General features: G+C 46.6%; 1 protein-coding gene across 1 annotated transcript; it reads right to left on the reverse strand.

The window, feature by feature from the left end:
• Positions 1–1459: 1459 nt before the first annotated feature.
• On the reverse strand, positions 1460–17192 carry RFLNA (refilin A). Its single transcript, XM_001235027.7, has 3 exons — positions 16677–17192; positions 7905–8014; positions 1460–6364 (listed from the first exon to the last, which is right to left on the reverse strand). Exons 1-3 carry the CDS (start codon positions 16869–16871, stop codon positions 6031–6033), a joined length of 639 nt encoding a protein of 212 aa, XP_001235028.5. The 5' UTR covers positions 16872–17192; the 3' UTR covers positions 1460–6030.
• Between the last annotated feature and the right edge of the window lie 4200 nt (positions 17193–21392).

A 21392-nucleotide genomic window follows, 5' to 3' on the forward strand; every position in this document is an offset into this window, starting at 1 on the left:
GAATTCGATAAAGGCATCTGTTGTTTTGCTCTGCTTTGTTGAGCAGAATTGGGATTCCCAACGTGGGGGTTTTACTGTTCTTATTTAATTTGTATTTGCCCATTATCAGTAACTTCTTTAGGTGAGGCTTTTGGCATTCCACATGCAGCATTCGTGCTGTCTGTAAAACCATCCTAAACCTTTCCTTCTGTTCATAAAGGTGTCTAGTCCAAACTCAAAGTCCATTCATTATAACTTCAGCAACTTGTAATCCCTCAGAGATATGTGCAGTTACACTCTGAAATATCCCAGGAGCAAAACTAATACCAAGCATCATCTGCTTAAATTTACAGCATCCAAATGGCACAGTAAAAGTCGCTAGCTTAGGAGTTAGCTCATCTGAACGTGCTTGCCAAAACACATATCCTGCATCTAATGCTGCTTTTGCTTCTGAGGATTTAGCTGCCACCTCAGGAATCTTCATTGGACGGCATTCACATTTTACGGTTTTATTTAAATAACAGGAGTGGATGCACATGTCCTTCATCTAGCACTTGGGTTTCGACCATCAGACTTACACAGGCCATGCATCCCCTGCCTTCTCCGTGTTGTTGACATTCTTAAGGAGCTTGAACATGTGTCTCCCATCCTTCACCTAGGAGTAGCTAAGCCATAATTTGTGTCAAAAAGCTTAGGATGAGGACAAGTGCATTTCCCATGCACCTGAAGCAAGCCTCTTGCATAACATGGCTTTCCTTCTCCTTTCCATTCCTTAGTGTTTAACAGCTGTTTTCATCCAAGCCTATTGACTTCATCCCTATAAATCCAATATGCTTTTTCCATAAGGATTAGTGTCAGATTCTCCCTGCAGACATCTTAGGTCTTGGAACACAGCTGAGAGCTCTACTAATAGCTGGCTGGTGAGCATGAGGCATTTACAGCAATGGCTTTAAAATGAATGTACTTCATAGCTAGGCAGGGTTTTAGCCCTGATGCAACCCATCTGCCTCCATGATTTAGAAAGCCAGGAAGTAACAGGGGTCCTGACAGCCTGCTAGGATGTGGATACCTGGACATTAAATCAGCATTACGTTGGTTCTGCCTGCCCTTTAAGGCATGGAAAAGCTGGGGGAGGAATTATCTAGCCTGAACACCAGGGCTTCATAGCTGGGTAGGAAAAAGATTGAGCAGGAAGGAGGGAATTTAGATGAGGAAATGGTAAAATCACTCAAATCCAGAATGGCAAAACTGCCTCTGCACAAAGCGGGAGTTCAGTGCCCTCTGCTTGAGTCAGTTCAATTTCACTGGGCCCACCTGACAGAGCAGCTTTTAGTAATCAGGGCAGTGCCCTAAGAGCTGGCAGCTGGGCCGAATTCCAGTGGCAAGGGGGGAGACACCAGAACATTCCCTCTGGATGGGAAAGGAACCTGATGTACAAAGACAATGGATAAAGAAAGGGAAAGAAACTCAGACACAAGCCTGACAGTTCGGGCATTTTATTACGATATATAAATTTTGTCATCTTAAATTACTTTCTATGAGTCGAACAGGAAGGGATTATTATGGAAGGGGGAATATACAAAAATAAAAGGATATTGAGAACTACTGCATCACCACATATACAACAGTAAAGTACTTTACAAGCACTTAGAGAATCAGACTTACAAAAATAAAAATATGACACATCCTTATGCATTTCCACCAGTAATATGTTCTCTTCTCTAACCTTCAAACACCTTTCAACCCCATCTCCAGGTCACGATTCACATGGCAGGATACTTTCATCATTTTGATGTCCATCCCAGTATCTGATAAGGAACACGTGCCTCCCAAGACATCAAATACAATGGTTATTAGTGAGCTGCAGGGGAGATGTTCAGATCTGAGCAATTTGTGAGAAAAGGGGTAATCCTCAGGGAGTGGTTTACCTGCCAATAGGAATGTGAATTTCCCACACCAAGATCCATCATTTCCTATGAAGTGTTCCCCTGTCTTCACAGAGGCATAGCTGTGTGTGTGTAGTACACAGAAGCCCCTACAGGCCTGGGGAACTCTGAGATCCACAGACTTCGGTGGAACTGAATGACTGTGGTAGAGAATGGATCTGATGTCATTTCAGCTCTAAAGAAGGCAAAAATGCCTGTCCACGCAGGAAAAAAAAGGCACATTAAAACCACAATGGCTAAATATCCTCGCTCACAGTGCTCACACACTGAACCATTCACCTCTCCATCAGACTCATACTGCTTTCAGTTTGCTCTGCAATGTCTTTCTTCATCAACCCTTCGGTGACCTTTCCCATTTTTTTGTAAGACTCACTCAACATAAATAGTAAATAGCATTCACTTCTCTGACCAGCAGCTCACTCAAACACTGCTATCAACACTCAAACCTCATTTCATCATTCCCAAAAAGTCTGCACCTAGGGTGCAAATCTGTCTCTATTTCACATTGAGAAAAGTAGATCTGGCTTAGGATTTAAACAACAAAAACAAAACAAAAAAAAAAAAAGAAAAGAAAGAAGCAGTAAACTCTTTTGGTCAAAGTTTTCCTCTGCATTTTGTGCAATGTATTTTGTAAATTCTGAAAAGGCATTAGTAAGGTAGGGTTCCCCTTCTTGGCCCCTAATACGATTACAGCAATGCAGGCAGACCAGACACATGCACTCTCTGTTGCATTTTAGGGTATAACAATCACAGGAAAGAAGGGGTGAAGGGCAAACCCCTCACCTTTGGGCACCCTTCCCCTTCAAAAAACAACAAAAAACTTACAAAAAAAGACAGCATAAAACCAGAAGCCTTTTGTGAAAGCTTCTGATCCCAAAATAACTACTGATGGAAAGTAATTCCTACAGGCAGTCTGATTTAACCCATCAGGCGTGCAGGACTGTGGGCAACTGGCGTATAAGGATCCACATTAGGATCACGTAGCCACAGCCTCAGCTGCTCAAGGGAACTCACCTTTCTAAGCAGCACTTTCTGTGGTCTAGGTTTATCATTTATATCTTTGAGAAAATAGATGAACAAAGATCAGTTGATTGAGATAAATAATGTTCCATTGAAAAGAAAAACATCTTTCTAGTGGAACTAATTGTTCCTTTTAGATGCACAGAACATACTACAAATAAGGCACTTCTTGGCTCCTGGGAGCAATTCTTAATTGGCAACATGCACACAAAATTCAAATTCTGCTCTTGGAGCAAAACAACAACAAAAAAATCAGCACTCTTCCAAATTGCGAGCAAGGTGACTTTGGTCTCTTCCCACTGCCTCACCTAGCTGTGGGGCTGGCAGCGAGAGGGACAGAGGGTGGGTAGGGAGGTGGGATCTGTGCCCACACCAGGGTGAGGACTGACCCGCTGTGGTTTTGCACAGGAAGAACAAAGTCTCCTTCTAACGCCAGCTTTTACTGACAAGAAAAGCAGCCTGTGATGGGCCCAACGGAGTCACCATCTCAGAAGGTATTTTTCAAAAGTTTCTACAGATCTCAGGACTTACTTGGCAATGTCACAGTTTTGGATGTGGCCCAGGGCGGTAGCCCACCACAGTCTGTCCATGGCTATATAGCTCCATGTGTTGGCAGCCTGGGAAGCCAAGCTGCCTGCTGACTTTTTTTTCCTGACGTGGCAAGATGAAAAAAGCTGCCTAAGCTCAAAGGAGTAGGAGCATGTTAGGTCATTTCTAGTCTATTTGTAGAGAAAACAAAGCGTAAAGATTCAAAACAGCCTGGTCATGGAGGGTGGGGACCCTGCACCTGTGAGACTTTGCCTTAGAGGCCCCTGTCCCCGTGTGATCCAAGACCAAGCTGTGGTTTAGGACTATTTGCACACTTGTTTGAGTTGTTTTTCTGTTGTAGCCAAAGTTAAGGAAGCAGAACAGCAGACAAAGCAGGCAGAAGCCTGCAGTTAGCAAAGATAAAAAAAAAAGCTCATGAGATTAACCTGGTACACTGGTTCTGTCATGCACATGATGGAGAAGACTTGCTGAAAAGCTGAAGCCAGGTCTGTCATGCAAAATAAATACGTGGCAGGATTCCTGGAAAAACAGGGAGTCTGTGACGAACTCATCTGCTTGGGAAGGCCCACATGGCTGGGCAAGTCTCTAGCCACGAACCAAGAAGCTGGGTCTTGGAAATCCAATGAGACATTGCTCTCTACCAAGGCCCAATTGCCAGCTGATAGAGGCAGAGTTCACCACTGCCACAGCTTACGTTTTTCAGTACTAATGATGTTAAGATTTAAGTTTACGTATAAAAATCTTTTATTTACCTCTGGTAGATAAATTCAGCTTCATTTTAAACAAGAAAACTCTGTTTCATAAAGGTCACAGTTCTGGTCACACCTACCAATTGCCTTTTGAAACTGATGAAAAAAGTATTTTGCAGGTTATTATTTAATTCTTCTTAAAGTTTGCCAAACTGCGTGGTGTTTGGTTTTTTTTATAAATCACTGTGGGTTTGTGCGTCAACAGTTCTGGGCAATCAGCTATGTCTTGTTGACATTGTTAATAGGTTTTCTGACTTGGCTGCTTGGCTGTGTTCTGAAATAACTTGATCAGACTTGCATCAAGTCAGAAACAACATGGAAAGTTTAGAAGAACGAAAGCTGGAAATTAATTTCCAGAACTATATGGTTATTTTTTAAGTGTGGTCTCTTCTGAGCAGCATGCAGAAATTCTTGGTAAGATTTCTGGAGACAATTCTGTATCATTTTCAAAGGTTTGTAGTAGGCTCTTGCTGTTTTTCAGCAAGCTACAAAAATGAAAAAATACTGGGAGATGTGATTCATCAGTGGGAATGGTTTACCTTAGGATGGTTGAAGTGACTACTGTTCTCTCTATGCTTCTTGGTCCTGTTGCAGAGACAGCTCAGCTAGCAGTAAAGTACCTGTGAACTGCTGTAACCTGACTGATTAAGAAAATCCTGCACAGATTTTGGCTCTTCAATACTTCAGGCTATACTTAAGACAGTCTGGATGCTCCTCCACAATCAGCTAAGCTGTCCATGACACAGGTATGGAAACTCCTGAGAGGATGAGCAGCCTTGCTCTGCAGTTAACCCTGTACCAGCTTCTTTAAAGCCAGGTAACATCTTGCTGTGCTACATTCCTCTCTGCAGTACCCTGAAACTTGAAAGGGTTGTTAGGTGCATAAAGATCCCTGCAAGTTGGATATCAGATGCAACAAACAGCATGGCGCACTTCGGCTACCAGTTATTTCATAAAAAGGGCGCTGGGCTCCTAAACTCCTTGGACACTTCTAGAAAATAGCCCCACAGCTTTTCCCTCTCCTCAGTCTCCTTTGCACCCTCTTGCTTAGGCTGGGCTCTCAGAAAAACTGGCTGTGGGTCAGGGCAGGCCTTTCTCCAACCACCTGCTTGTGGCATCCCCTGTCATAGTATGTAAACATCTAGCTGCTGGCAAGAGCACTGTGCACCTGCTTTCCTCCTTTTTCTCAGTGGCAGTTCCCACTCCCTCAAGCAAGTTAGGCCTGATGGTACTGCAGTGGTATAATATTGCAGCTATCTCCCAGGTGTGTTGTTGGATGCAGGTCATGAAGTACTGGCAGTTAACATCATCTGCATTTAAACTCCAGGAGACTTGGCTTGGTGTGTGCTGGGCAGGCTGGTCTTCACCACTTTGCAGGTGGTCTTCTCTTTGCAGTGACCAAAATGTTTCTGAAGGCTACAGTTAGTCTCACCTATGTGCTAGACAACATGTAAAGAGCTCACAAAACTCTGCAATGGGTAATGGTGTCCTCTGTCATCTTGATTTCATCTAAAACATAAGTCAAAAGTAGATATGCTTGGGAAAAAAAATAGAATAAAATAAAATCCAGATCATGAACGTCAGGAACGTCGCAAAATGTAAGCCAGCTTTTCACTGATCAAAACCATCCCATGCCCTGCAAGCCTCCTCCCAGCCAGTTCAGCCTCACCCAAGATGACATCTTCTCCAGCCATTAATATTCAGTCGTCATCAATGAGGGCCCAGCTAGAGACCCGGTAAAGGCCATAGCCTCCTTGAGGTCACAAGGTTGCCAGCGGCAGGGCGGATCAGAGGGTCTCACTGTAGATGACGCATGGGCTGGTTTCCTCACAGAGTTCCAGCTGCACGCTGGAAGAAAACCAGCGCTTGGCACAGCCCAAGCTGTAGTTGAGGGTGGTCCGGTAAATGTTCTTGGCACGCTTAGGAAAAATGATGGTCGTGCTCTGAAACCTCAGTGGCTTCTGGCGGGGCTCGAAGATCAGCTGGGACTTGTAGTTCCGCCAGGTGCAATTGGGCGCAGCAATGACTGTCTCACTGTAGGTGGTGACAGTGGGGATGGGGCCGTAGATAATGTCATCCCTGTAATGCTTCTCAGAGTCATACTTCACCTCGGAATTACACCTAGAGAGGACAACAAGGTATCAAAACCAGCCCAGGCAGCAAAGGAAAGAGGATAAACAGAACTCTTCTCAACCCTTTGGAGCTGGGAACATCTGTGCTCTCTTAGTGCACAGACACTAGAACAGATGTAAACCCTACAACCCAACGCAGAGGGCCAAGAGGACTCCTTCCTGCTGGGTGCATCTTGGCAGAATCCCACCTTGTGAAGCCACCTCAGCATTTCTGCAGTCAACTTAGCCTGCATGTTTGTGCCAGGACAGAAAAGACCTTGCTGCACTGGCTCCAAGCAGCCTTCTTTTTCTTCTGTATTCCTCTTTTTTCTTTACACTGAGCCATCAGAGCACAAAGGTAGCCAAAATCAGCTTTATGCTGGGAGATGAGGAGTGAAGCTGCTCATTGGGGCCTACAGAAAAATACAAGCAAGAGCCAAGCTTGTAAAGCAAGGGGATGCTATGGACTATGGCTGGACACAAAAGAAGTAGCCGTCTTAACAGCTCTTAAATGAATAGCCCACAAAACACAGGATGTCACTGTGCTGCATCTCCAGAAGGGATGGATGGAAACCAGGCCAGAGTGCTTTCCCTAGAATTCTTGGCCACTGCGAGCTGTAGGACTTTCAGTTGTTTTTCCCACTCCCCAAATGCTGCTCTGGCATTCAGCAGCCAAGGAATGTGCAGCTCTACGTTAAAAAAAAAAAAAAAAAAAAGATTAAAAGCTGGGTGTGTGCTTGTCATTACCTCTACCCGGAGGGGGGTTGACTGATTGTGCACTGTATGTAATCTGAGCTGCTGTAATGTATTTTGCACAGCTAGGGTGTAAGCAAGTCATTCAGTGCACATAAAACAAGACTCCAATGTAATCACCGTAAAAACATGCCCTCCAGCAGTTCCTCAGCAAGCAGAGATTTACTGGGGTACATTTCCAGAGAGACGTTCGCATAGGTTGAGGGGGGGGGTGGGAATTGGGTTTAGTCCTCCCACCATCCCTGCCCTAAGCTGTGTGTAACTGTGCTCCATGCTGTTTGCAGAGTACATTCCACACCAGCAAAAGAAGAGCAGAACAGTGTTTATCCACAGGCTGTTGCCTCCAGTTCCACAAGAGGCCAGAATACCTCAATCACTGGCTGGAGGGACCACCCTGTCATGAGGAGGAGATGGTTCTGTATTTCTGAACTCATCTAGTGTTGGTTTCTCTGCTGCAAGGGCTAACAAAAACAAGTACCAATTCTAATGGTGTAGCTGAGGATACAAGTCAGCAGGGCACAGTGTAGACCAGCAAGCCTACAGAAGGTCTCAGTTTTTTCTTACTGCCTTGGAAATGAGCTGTCCTTGGAAGGAAAGTTTTCTCTTACAACCTCCTCCTCCACCTCTGCTGCTGTCAGTGTCTTTAATTCAGGCGTTACCCTCCTATCTGTCTCTCTCTCCCTTCCTATCCAAATAACCATGACTCCCATTTGTAATCACATTTAATTTTTTGGAGAAGAAAAAGCACCAAGAAAAGGACAGACACCCCCACTCACCCAACCCAATACCATCTGTACCTAATTTCCTGCACGGGCTCGGGGTTGACCTCAATGCTTTCTCCAAAAAACACAGGGTACATTCGAGGTCTTATCTCCAACACGGACGGGTTCAGGAGCAGGTAAGGCATCTGCAGGGAGGAACAGTGCTGTGAGTGATGGGACACAAGAGATGAGGCTGGCACAGTTCATAATGTGCTGTGGCTGGGAGCTGAGCAGCCATCAACAGCATTCGCAGGAGACAGCAATTCTTACAGCCTTGCTGAACTTGGTCTTTTCAGAGTCTTATGGGAGACAATGCAAGTGACAGGCTCTTTAGTAATGAGAACAGGTGTCTGCAACAGCATCAGGACCAATTTCACTGCACACAAGCTAAGCTCACCTTGCTGCTGCTCAGCATCATTGAGTTTCCCTTCATAATCCCTTTTTCTAGGTTTGAAGGAAGGCACTCCACCCCACGCAGAAAGCTCAAAGGGGAGGACTGCTGTTAAGTTGGAAAAAAAAAAAAAAAACCAACCTAAAGATGGTTGGCATAGGTGAGTCCTGCACTGACAAGTCTTGTAAAGGCCTTGCATTTAAGTTGCCTTGATTCTGACATGCCACCTATGCTTCCTTTATTTACAGCTTCCTTCCATCTCTCAGGACTGATGTGATGCAGCAGGCTGCCCTCCAGGTCCCACCGCTACCCAAGTCCCCACCTCGCTCTGCCCAGCTCACCACTCCAGGTATGTCACTGCCCAGATCTCTGGCACTCTATGCTGCAGTATCTGGTCTTTGTATGTTAACCCTTCTTTTCCTTCTTCCTTTCTGGTTTCTCATAAGAACTGCAATTCTTTAGCGTTTTTCTTTAACCAGTGGTCAGTTCTAAATTACCAAAAACACCAATCAAACAGCTTCTCTAGCTGCAAGCTCTTGCAAGGACTCAAAGCATGAAGAAGGGCTCTAATGTAACACAGAGATAGGGCCCACATCTGCCAACTTAAAGGATGTGGCGTTACTTCAGTAGTGTGTGTATATATATTCTTATACGTACACATAAATTCATATGTGCTGCAAATAATGTAACCCTTAGAACAACCCGTTGGAAGGTTAGCAGCTGCTGAAGTCTCCCTGCCAAGAGCAGCTGGCTTGCTCCGGGTGATGTTCTAGTTAACCACACACAAGTGAGCATGGGGTGAGATACTGGGGCATCCTGTGGCCTCTGTGATGCAGGAAACAAGCTTCTAGCTAGGACTTTGTAATAAATAGAGCTTCTTCAAATCACGGATTGTTAAGACTAATTTCATCCTGAAGTTAGTTACTCTGACAAACTGTCGTGGTCCGGGCTAGGCTCCCCTGCCCACTACAAAAATGAATAATCCTACTTCTCGATAGTGGAGCGCCCTCAGATATCAGTTCTCACATATAGGGATCCTGTCTCTAGACCCAGCCCAGAAGCTAATTAAGCCTAATCCTGGAAAAATGTCATTGTGGGTTTTGGTCCCTGCCACTTCTCTGTCAGCAGCAATTTATGACGCACAGGGTCTCTTTAAAGGACATGGCTGGCAGCCACTGGCCAGGGCTGAAAGGTTTCTAGGTGACTTAAAAGCTCATAGTTTTTCCACTTTCCACCATGCATAAGCCATGTGTGCTGCAATCAGTCATTTTTCATCAGTGTCTTGGTCAGTCAGATAATCTCGGGACTCATGGTACCACTGAAGGTAGCTGAAGATAAAGAGAAACTGGCTTGCTCTTCCCATGTCACTTCCCTCTGCCCTCCCCAGAACCTTCTGGATGGAAGGTACAGGAGCAACACTGGAGCTGTGGCCCAGTCCCTGCTTCCAGTGCTGGGCAAGGTACTCGAACTTGTGCCCTGTCCTGTACCCTATGCAGATGCCTGCAGTGTTCCCCAGCTCATCCCTCAGCCGGTGTCAACTGGCAAAAGTGCCCTGAGCCCACTCAATAGCATCAGCTCACACTGTCTAAGGTCTGGTTTTCTCTGGTGGCTTGGGTTTTCTGCCTGAGGCTAAAGCAAAAAATGTCATTGCTTCATCTGAATTTTCTCCAAGCCCTTCAATTCTGTGTCCCAAAGCCACAAAGCTGTTTACTCTTTCCATACTGAGACATCCCTGCACTCTACTATGGTGTTAAACTGTAATGTTAAATGGCTAACCCTTCATTTCAACTATTTCTGTTCCACTGTCAAAAAGAACAAAGCCTGAATGGGTGTGGGGAAAAAAAAGAAAAAGGAGCATCCTTGCTAGAGTAGCACAAAGGAAATCCTGGTATTAAAGAGTTCTGCAAAGTGCTGTATTAAAGAAATAATTGGAAAGAACTAATTTCCGTGCTCCCAGGGAAACAAACCTTCACACCTATTGCTAACATATGCTGACACTAAGCGTGCTCTGAATGTCCCTGGAGACAAGGATGCAGGAGGCAGTGTCCTTCCTGTGGCTTAGTGGGAATATTCCTGGGGCATGTGACCCCCAGCGTTCTGCTGCTCAGTCAGAACAAGGGCACAGAGGCCAACACTGTCTGTTGAAATCCCAAGTCCCGCAGCAGGGAACAGGAAACAAGAACATGCTGCAGAAACAATACCCATCTGCATGGAGGAGATGGGTCATGCATGACTGAAACCAGAGTCCAAAAGTTGCCACTGAATTTGGTGACATTTGGATTAACTTCTCTCCAAGTCAGATCTGAACGGAGTGGTGATGAGACTATTTGCACTGTAGGTTAGCTCACCTAGACTTAGGCAGGGAAGGCTAAAAGTGGGAATAATGCATTTCATACAACTAGCATTAACTTCAGATCTGCAGGTGAGGCTTTATTAGTTCAAACATCTGGGACGACTGCAGACCGGAGATTTCTACCGCCCACCAGAGACCATTATGAATTCACACTTATCTACCACAAGCAGTGCCATGAGCTGCTGCATGTGGGAAACCTTGAAAGTCACCCAGAATTCTGCACATGGAAGACTTAAATAATTTAAAAAGCATGCTCTAAAAATAGAGATCAGCTGTAAGACCCTGCAGTCTGCTCACCAAGCAACCGCATCGCTTGTACAGAGTGAAAGGGTCACTAAACAGTGAGCACAGATTTTACACAGCAGGAACTGAAAGGAACTTCAGGTGACTTCTTGTTCTGCCTCTGGTGATGTTCTGAAATACCTGCTCCTGAATCTCACGTGGAGTTTGGAAGCAAGTAACAGTGCACCCGAGCTTTCCAAAAGATGTGTCTTTGGGGCTGAAATGTTATATGCTTGACACGTGCCAAAAGCTGGCTTTTTGGCAACAGTTTGACACCCTCTTCTTCCAATCTATTTTAAGGTAGAAACAAAGCAAAAATGTTCTGCTTGTCAAAAAAAAAAAAGAAAAAAAAAAGTACTCAGTTATTTTTCCTTCTGTACAGGAATGGTTGAAAGAACAGAAACATTGGACTTCTGACCTCCATAGAGAAAATGATGAGCTTTGGCTCATTTCTATCAATCACTCAGCAATCTCAAGACACTTTGGAAATAAGGTGAGTTTCTTTCCAGCCCTGCACCACAGATGGGCTGAATTGAGCAGAGTTTGTTGATGACAGAGAGGAGAAACCCATGGCTTTAGAGTAGGCTGCCCACAAGCAATCCATAAGTCAAGGTCTGTCTATCCAAAGAAACCCTAGGATTGCTTAGCTGGAAGACTACAGCTAGGACCTAATTAATCTGTCTTCACCAGCAAAGGGTTAAAGTAGTATTAAAATGCTGAAGTGATTTCTTGTTTGGCTGCATTTTTCCCTCTGCCTTACCTCTGATGCCTTTCGGGCATGTAAAGGCCTGGGCAGCTATGTTCTTTTTTCAAGCAGTACATAAATAAATACACCCCCAAAAATAATTTACTGAAGGGAATTCAGTCTACTGCTGACCAAGCGTGCTTCTTTTATGCTAACATAAGTACTGTGGGGGACTTCTTGCTTTAGAACTCATGCATGCCTTTCAGTTTCATGTCACTGCTTCATACCTGCCAGAAGTGACAAATCAGTGCTTGGATCCTGGGGGCATTCAGACCTCAGAGTCCCTAAGCAACAGCAAAAAGAATACAGTAGGCAGAAAAATCTTATTTTACACCTAATAATTAATTTGAGTTAGCGGGTTCTGTTAAGGTGCTTTTCACTTGGGTATTTTAAAGGAATAGAAGCAGAGTTACGGTAAATAAAGTGCCATGAAATTGGCCCTGACTGTTCCTGTAGCTTCCAGACTTCAGGCAGCAAAGCAACAAGGAAGGAAGGAAATTAATGTGACTTGAAAAATATAAACTCCAAAAAACCTCTCCCCAGAAAGCAAGACAGATCAGAACAGACTGACTTCTTTAGCTATGGTCATTATGTGGAAGGCACTAGGATTTGGCGTTAGCTCCCTAGGGACTGTAGGGGGAAACAATTTTCCAGGCACCAAGGCAATAAACAGGATACAGCTTTCCAAATTCCCAGCTCCTAACTTAGCTAGGGCATAAGCAAATCTCTCACCACATTTTCCCACTATGGCAACATGTCAGGTCCATGAAAATGTCACTTTACTCAGCTGTTATTTACAGCTGTAATGAAAGATCCAGTTGAATTATTTGACACACATCTACATTCTCCGCTCTAGCTGATAAGCAGTATTTGTTTAACAGGCCATTTATTTTCCCATGTATTGCATATTACAAGTAATTTATAGTAGAGCCGGATGAGATTTTATTTGGAAGTGATAACAGTAAATGCAAACCTCAGGTATAAAGCAGGGCTTTATTACTTCAAAGAATTAATCCTTCCTGCCTGTCTCCTCTTCTGTTTCAAGTGGGAAATGTACTACTTTGCTTATTGCCAAGTGTTACATACAGATGCAACTGAAATTAAACAGCTAGAAGATACCAGCCTAGATATAGCCACATTTTTTTAGGATTGATGATGAGACTCCTATGACTTTTTCCCTGCTTGCCTTTATCACAAACTGCCTGAATCAAGACCACATGCCTGCCAATCCCCGTGACTGTCACAGAGGTGAGCACACTAACTTGTGTGTTAACTACTAACTACACAACCTTTTCTGTACTAATTCCACTGATAACACAGACTGATGCTTGCTGAAAGATTTGCCCAGTCCCATCTCATTTCCACAGCATTCAGAGACACTCTGTGGCAGAAGGCACTGTGCCAACAGTGCAGTTTCAGTGCAGTTACACATATTTGCACGCCAGTCCCTGGAGAAACACTTCTACTTGGTGCTAGCAATGCATGCTGCACCCCACTGACACTCCTTCCTCCATTTGGGAGGACTGAGCCATTAACTACTGCATGGCAGCAGCTCTGTCAGAACAGGCTGGAGCCAGGATCAGGTGGGTCTTAGAGGAACCAGACCTTGATCTGCCTAGAAGGTCACAGCCTGCAGATTAGGTGAGGCCCACTGCCATTCCTCTCTTCCCTCTCCTTCGCTGCTGATGTTGAACCAAGGAGGAAGAGAAGTGGGAGCACATTCAGAACCAGATGGGCCAAGGTACAGAGAAAAGCCAGCTGTGGTTACAGTTTTCCAGGCTGCAGACATGGCGACCAGCAGGCAAGAGGTGAAACCACTGTCAACATCTGCCAGGGGAATTCCTGCAGGATCCCACCGTGTGGGAGTGGTTCAGAAGTGGGTCAGGATGCCAGGCGGCAAATGCCAAGCTCCAAGGCAAGCTATGCTGCTGTGCCAGATGGGTGCCTTGCTCTCCAGACAAGCCCGGAGGCTTCCTAAGTTGCTGGAGCCCATGTGGAGTTAAAAAGACGTCACCTGCTTTGCACGCAGGCTGCGAGCTGGCTCAGGTTGGGGTGTTTCTCACATGTGCTTTCACTGGGGGTGTCGGCAGGTCTGCGAGTCACGTATTGCATGGAAACATTTTGATGGCTACGTTCCCCACCCAGTCCCCAGAAGACAGCCCCCTTGCCTGAAGCTCTTTCAGTGTAGAGCAAAATGCAGTCTCTGTGGCCCCAAGAGTTCTTCAATATGTGGCAATTAAGGAAGAAGGCACACAAGCTAACCTGGACTCCATTGATGGAACCATACCCATGAAGTCTACACTAAGGGGCAAAGAACACTCCTCCACAGTGCTAAAGATGAAGCTAGAATCTCCTCCCATAAGACTGATTCCAATATTGCACTCCTGTCAACAATGTAAGTAGGAATTCCCTACATGGGGGCATTTATCTGACAGCCCATCCACTGGGATAGTCCCACTGAAGTCAGCACTCAGCGAGGCAAGTTGAACTCATAAATGTTTAGTTTTTCAAATAAAACTGAACTTGTTGCAGAGGCAACAGCAGTGGGAGAGGACAAGAAGTATGCTGCTTCAAGAAGTCACGATGGATGGTTCTGCAGAAGAATGTGGTTCTGATCTCCTTTTATATCCTTGTGGAGCAATACTATTGAATGCTAAGCACTTATTTCAGTGCAGCATTAGCAAGAGCTCACAATCGGTCCTTCTGGCCTAAAACTATACACATGGGCAACAACAACAGGGAAAACTCTAAGCAGATCTGGCTACCTTGGTGTGATTTCATTCCCTGCCCTTCCAGCAACCGCTTCTTTGTGTGCATTATTAGAGATTTATTTCATTGTATGTATGTTCCTTTTGGCCCAGCATGACAAGCAAAGCCTAGGGAATTCAGTCTTAAGAAGCAATTTAATCATGTTTCAGATTTAAAGGGCAGAACTAGGTAAAAGTCACCTTCTATTTTCTTTAGGATATTTGCATTTCAGCAGAAAACAATTAACAAATTCCCTATGTGGGTTTTATTTGAATAAGTAAAAGCCAATTTCTCCTGCACTGCAAGTAAAACGCAAGAAGAAAAAAAGAAAAGGTCCCTAAATGGTGTTGAACTTGTGGTATTTATGACTCTGGCCCCAAATTGCCTTTCATATTTTCTTGGATCCCAAAGCTGTAGCCAAATTGGCTGGTTAAATGGGAATAAATGCTGCATTGTCTTTGAAACAAAGTCATACTTATTAAAGAGAAAGGAGTTTACTTTTTCAGAGTCACAGTTAATGACACAAAGCAGGGAGAGCATGGATTTACACACAAGGAAGTCTTCGATACGAGCATGCAATCTCCTTTTAGCCTGCATGAGAAGAGCTCTCCTAGAGCAGAAAAATCCTGCAGCATATTTGTGAAGTTAGAGCAAAGCAGCCGACTGCAAAAGAACGCGACTGGGTTCAGCCTGGTGGTTTTGATAGGTCTGCAGCAAGGAGCAGTATGAAATCCTTCCCACAGATCTGGAATGTTGTTTTCTTCACCTGACAGCAATTTATTGTAACTGTACGTACTAGAACATTGGCCATTAGTAACTGAGCTTATATATGGCTTTATAGTATTATACCACAAAGAATGCAGACTGCATTCCTGGTTCTGTCACATCCGTAAGCAAAACGAGCACTAATACAATAAGTGATTAAAAGAACCCATGCGTTGGTGTGCAAATAGCTGCAATTATTTGCCAACTCTGCATGCTCTGATGAACAGCAGAGTAGTGGAGTTAAACACATTCACAGATTGTGTAATTGCTTATAGATCTGAAAGTCCTTGTTAAATGGTAAGATTAAAGCTAATTAGACACTGAAATGCTCCCCATATTTCTCCTGTTTTCTTAACAGCTGCAAGTAGAGTGTTGGAAACTGGAAGTGAAACTGTGCAGTCGAGTAAAAATTCCTGCCAGTCCCATATACCAAACAGGCAGAGTTAGAGAGTACAGTCCTGCACCAGTCCAATTAAAGCAGTCTAATTAGTTTCAGTATCAGTATCTTTTACTCCTCTGTACCTACTAAACGCACAGAAATATCTGCAGTATGTGGCACCCATCTGCTAACCGCAGGAGCCCGGGGCTGCCCACACTGTTGAAGTATGATATTAAAAAAAAAATCAGAAGATAAAACCTAAGCTGTTCCTCAGAAATGTTTAAAATGTTTGTTTGTGTTCACAGAAAAAAATAACTTGAAAATGTAATTTTGCTTTATGTAGATCACTGGAATAACTACTTTCCCCCCCCCTGCAGGAGCACTAAAACTCTCAGTCCTATCAGACCAAGAGCTAGAAGAGCTTTTTCTTACCCTCTTTCATCTCCAATATCTAGGGGCTTTCTTGGGAGCAGTGGTGGCCGGCTGTCACGATGGCTGGAATGGAGGCCATCACACCCCCATTGCTGACCTCCACACACACCTCCACTCCAGCTGTGTTCTGACCCAGCAAGCGTTCATTCATTTTCCTCCCACGTTTTATTTTACAGACATGTAGCAACGGCCTGATGCCTCCAAACCAGAGGAACGTGGGTAACCGAGCACACAGCCCCATCAGACGGCGTGCACCCAGGCGCCTGCAGGTAAGGCTGCGTGGCGGCGAGAGGCTGTTAGTGGGCTTTGGATTTGATTTCCCTGTGTAACATCTCACACCCTCCCCACCGCGCCCTGCTGAGATGTTGTTCTTGGGGATGGTTCTGGCATACCTGACAGCAGAAGGCAGTTTTGATTCATATGCAAAAATAGCCTTAGAACTTGAGAAAGAAAATGGGGGCACGGTAAGTCACTGCAGAGCGTCTCTTCTGGGAAGAAGTGTGAGCAGTCGCTATTGCACAGGTAGATGAACTTTCTCCACGGCAATCTCAGTGTTGCTGACAGCTTTTATTTTGCATGGAAGCCAGTTAGCTGTGTGCAATACACTTCAAACGTCTTTGATACGTCAAAGAAACCCGAAAGGCCCCTGGGGTGAAGTTCCACCGTCCTTTAAATCCCTCTCCCCCCTCTCCCACCATCGCTTCTGCTCTTACCCCTCTGCCGTCCTTGGCCTCTCGCCGCTGCCCCGAGGCCGAGGGGTCCGCGCCGCCGCCGCCCCCGGGCGAGAGGGAGTAGAAAGGGGGGCTGGGGCTGGGGGGCAGCCCCGAGTCCGGGCTGTCCAGCAAGCCTTCCCGGCTCTTCTCCTTCAGGCTCTCGTCCATCCCTTGCAGCTGGAGGTGCCCTACCATGTCTGGGGGGCAGCGAGGCGGCCGCAGCGGGAGAAAACCCTCCGGCTGCGGAGGGACGGGAGGGGAAGGGCGCCCGGGGGGGCTCCGATTCCCGATGGCCGCCACCGGCCTGCCGCAGCCCGCGCCGAGCCGAGCGGGGCGGGGAGAGCCGGCATCGGCCGCGCTGCGCTGCGCTGCTGCCCCTCACCCGGCGCCGCGTCCGTCAGAAGGGACGGGGAGCGGAGAAAACGCGGCGGCCCCGCCGGCAGAGAGCGCTGGGCGGGGAGCGGCAGCGCGAGCCCCGCGCTGCTCCACGCGCTGTTCCACGCGCTGCCGCCGTCCGCCCGCCGCCTCACGGCGGCACATTTATCCGGAGAGGGTGGGAGGGAGCCGGGGAGCGCCCTCCCCTTTCCCCGGCCCCCGGCTCTGCCCGGCTGTACGTTTTCAGGCTCTTCTCGAGCCGGGAGCGCCTCTGCCAGCGCCCTGCTGCCTTCTCCCACCGGGCTTCGTCCCCCGGGGAGACACGAGGCCCCCAGGCGCCCGCCCGCCATCGCGGAGCTGTGCTTCGACCGCGCTGATCTCCCTCACCCTGTTATCCCTCACGGCTGGGTTTTCCTTCACTTCTGTCAGATGGTTTCCTCTCTCCTGTCAGGTTTTTACCTCACTATTTTCATCCCCTCCCATCACCCACCCCGGCGGTTTTTCCCCTCAGCGTGAAGGCCTGTGGGCGCGAGGGAGGAGCTCTTCCCAACAGCCGCCATTCTTCATTTTGGGGCGGCTTTGGCCAAGCACTGAGTGGCTATGGCGATCCCTCAGGGTATATGCAGCCGCCGTAGCCCCCTCTCTGGTGGCCATGCCCTCCCGGCGGCCATTTGGGCATTGCACAGCCCAAAATGTGAGCATCTCTTTCTTTGACCGTCACCACAGCTGCAGGTTCACAAGTGCAGAGGAAGCGGCCTCACCATCCCGGCCGCCATGTGCTTGGACCACTGTGTGTGACCGGAGGGCATCCCAAAGCCCAGCACGCTGTTACCTGGGAGGAGCAGGGTGCCTGCACTGAGGTGGATGGGGTGGCCATGTAAACCCTCAGGGTTTGGAGAAGTAGGGGTGGTTAAACAGGTCGGACTCACAGAAGCCAAGATGGATGTCTGTTGCACAATAAGTGGCTGACGTTAACGGTACCTTGTCCACAGTCCTAGTTATGTTTTTCTCATCATGTTTTCTCTCTACGTAGAGTCCAGACTGTGAGAAATTTCGGGCAGGCCCACTCATAGTTCTCAGCCTGGTGGAGCATTATTTGCAGCATGTATGTTTCCCTGGGAAGCTGTTGACATCTAACTGGTCCAGCACTGAGCAGAACAAGATCACGGCTGTTTGTGCTACTCTAATAACAGAGTCCGTGAGCACAACATTTGTTACGGCAGCTGATGAGAGTATGGGGTGTCTGGTATGGCATCTAGTGGTGATGACTTATGACCAAGCCCTGAAGATGACACAAAGTCCTCGGAGGTAGTTTTGATGCTAAAAGAGCCCTCACTCCATCTCCAACAACAGGTCACACTTAGGGTGGTAGGTGACCTTGCCGGCTGATAAAGCTGGATTTGTTTAGGTGTATTCTGCTCAACTCAAAAGGAAAGGCCATGGATGCCCAAATCCACCCTTGACTGAGATGAGGGCCCCTCCTCACAGAGACTGAAGTGATTTGTATGCACTAAGCTGTGCAGAGGAATGTCACTGATTTATAAATGTCAAACAGGCTCCGAGCAGCCCACACACGAACCTCAGTGAATTCTTACCTCTGACCCGCGTGTTGGCTCCCGCAGCCACACAGGCTGACTTAGGGCCCCTTACTGTAAGATCTTTAACATCTCACACAGGCTATGGCTGATCCGAAAATGTCAAAGGGGACCAAAGGTCAGAATTTCCATAAATTAGGCCCTGGCTTGCTACCTATCACGTAATAGGATTCTCTAGCCAGTTAATGCTGGCTACACTACAGGCATTCAGCACAGCAGTTCCCCGGCAGCCCTGTTCCCTTGCCCCTCTCCTGAACTGCTGAGACTGTATGTGCAAGGAGAAGGAGTATCTTCAAAGCTGCTTTCCTCCGAGGAGAAAAAAGGAATAGGACAAAGGACTCAGCAATGGGCAGGAGTGAGTACCCTATCCTTTACTTCTGTACGGATATATTGTAGCTTTGGTAGCAACTGGAGGAGAGACTTCTTTTTCTACTTCTTGTTTTGAGAACCTACAATCCAGTATTTTCTGGATCTAAGTAACGTATATTTTTTAAATTAAATTTCAGAATGATACACAGTTTCAGCACAGTAGTGGATGTTCACGGTTTAGAGTTTTCCAAGTCCCATATTGTTGAAATGCTAGGCAATGTTGAGCAGCCCCAAGCATACATAGAGGTACAAACTTCACTTATAACTGGCTAAACTGCTGCTGGCTTCTGCAGGGTATGTATAGGCATGTATTATGGTGTTATTATTATTATTAATCTGTTTAAAGTTAGTACTGTGCAGCTCAACCAAGATGGAGTGCTCTCATGTAAATCACAGGGTGGCAGATAGTAAGAAATGTCTCCTGCCCTCACAGCTATGATGGAAATGGGTTGTTTGTTGCTCAAAAGTCCTTCAGAAGCAACAGGGTCCGGTTCTTGGCAAGTGGAAATTGGGCTGAATAGAAATTCATTGTGGGTGTAGTGTGCAGACACAGGTATAAATAACTTGCAGCCGTCCTCTGGATGTGCTCCAACAGGCCCCTGTCTCTCCTATACTGAGGACTCCCCATCTGGACGCCGTGCTCCAGTTGAGGTCTCATCAGCACAAAGTAAAGGACAGGATCACCTCCCTAACCTGCTGGCCCTGCTGCTTTGGATGCAGCTCAGGATATGGTTGGCCTTCTAGGCTGGAAGGGCACATTGCTGGCTCACGTCCAGCTTGCCATCCACCAGTACCCTCAAGTCCTTCTTGGCAAGGCTGTGCTCTATCCTTCTGACAGCTTGTATTGACAGTGGGGGTTGCCATGAACCAAGTGCATACCTTGCACTTGACATTGTTGAACCTCATGAGGTTCACCTGGGTCCACCTCTTGAGCCTTCATAGGTTTTTCTGAATGGCGTCCCGTCCCTCAGGCATGTTGACTGCACCACACAGCTCAGTGTCATCTGAAAAGTTGCTGAGGGTGCACTTGATCCCACAATCAATGTCACACTAACACAAAATGGTGTAGCACAGGTGGGAAGTCATGAGGGAGAGATGCAGAGAGCCTTCCTGATGTGAGCAGCTCAGCTTCTGAACAAAATCCCATGCCCTTCCTTGAATCCACTGGGATTTGAACCTCTGCATTCTTGGGTTGGTCCACTGCCTCCTGTTTCCCTAGCTATTCTCTTAGCTAGATTTGAGTACTTTAAGAATCTGCCATCCCACAGACATGGCAGAATGTCAGCATCACGTGCTAAGTTTCCTTCCACTGCTGCCAGGCTTGAAAGACAAATACTGTGAGAGAAGAAATAGACAGGATACAAACACCTACATCAGGACTTTTTCTGAAACAGGCTGGGTGGCAAAATTGGAAGAATGCTAGGAATGTCCATTCTGGTTCACTGTCAAACCTGATCCTTCAGAACACCCACAGCATAACTAGCCCCAGTACGAATGGCTCAGGCCACAATTGGATGTAACTATGCTCTCTGATTCCTTCCAAAGAGGTTCAGCCTTTCCTCTCCTCGTGAGAATGGTACTGAAGGACACCAAAGAGCAGCATCACTCCAGGCAAGGGGAGGGTAATCACAGTGCAGGACCCACATACATCAAGCCCAGATCCCCCTTGCCTGGTACCTCCTGGAGGTTTTTTTTTCCTCAGCAAAAAAAGGATCCACAGCGTGATGATGCCATACCGCAATTCATTGCATGGATACAGATGATGTTATGGTCTGCAGGAAGCACATCCATAGTGCTGTACCTGGAAACCACATGCCAATTTTTGCAGAACAGCATGGGTAAGTTCAAATCAAAGGAGCCTTTTGCCTAACAAGCAGAAGCCAATTATCAGGAGATAAAATCACCTTTCTTGTGAAAAGTCCTGCTCATTCATTGTCGGGCAGCCCCCACATCAGAAATTCTTGCAACCTGGACTCTTAGTCTTGGCTTTTGGTCAAGTGAAGGCCACAGCCCACAGGGAACCAATCTGACACAGGGAATTGTTTCTGAGAGCTCTCTCAGGAGATGGCTGGTCTCCTTGGAGCATCCTCAGGTATAGCTTTGCCAAGCCACCACAGGGACTTGTGGCTTGTTCCTGTCTCCCTTTAGTACACTGCTGTGTCAGTACTGCACTATGGGAGAAACCAGAACACTGTGCAGTTCTTTCAGGTCTTGGCTGCACCGGCCATGGCCCTGTTACCTTTACCAGATAAACACTCCCTCATAGCAGTAACCTGGAAGAAACTGTCTAGCAAGAAATGGAAGCCAAAGCCACAAAAAAAACAAACAAACAAACAAAAAAAACTATTTTTTGGGGGGTCAGGAGTGGCTGTTCTTG

Source organism: Gallus gallus, chromosome 15 (assembly GCF_016699485.2).
Source record: "Gallus gallus isolate bGalGal1 chromosome 15, bGalGal1.mat.broiler.GRCg7b, whole genome shotgun sequence".
NCBI lineage: Eukaryota > Metazoa > Chordata > Aves > Galliformes > Phasianidae > Gallus > Gallus gallus.

Excerpts from the sequence above, each read along its gene's own strand:
- RFLNA (XM_001235027.7), bottom strand. The coding sequence starts at position 16,871 with ATGGTAGGGCACCTCCAGCTGCAAGGGATGGACGAGAGCCTGAAGGAG. Across the intron at positions 8,015-16,676 it reads AGGCCAAGGACGGCAGAGGG|ATGCCTTACCTGCTCCTGAA; the intron begins GTAAGAGCAGAA and ends TCCTCCCTGCAG. Across the intron at positions 6,365-7,904 it reads GAGCCCGTGCAGGAAATTAG|GTGTAATTCCGAGGTGAAGT; the intron begins GTACAGATGGTA and ends TGTCCTCTCTAG.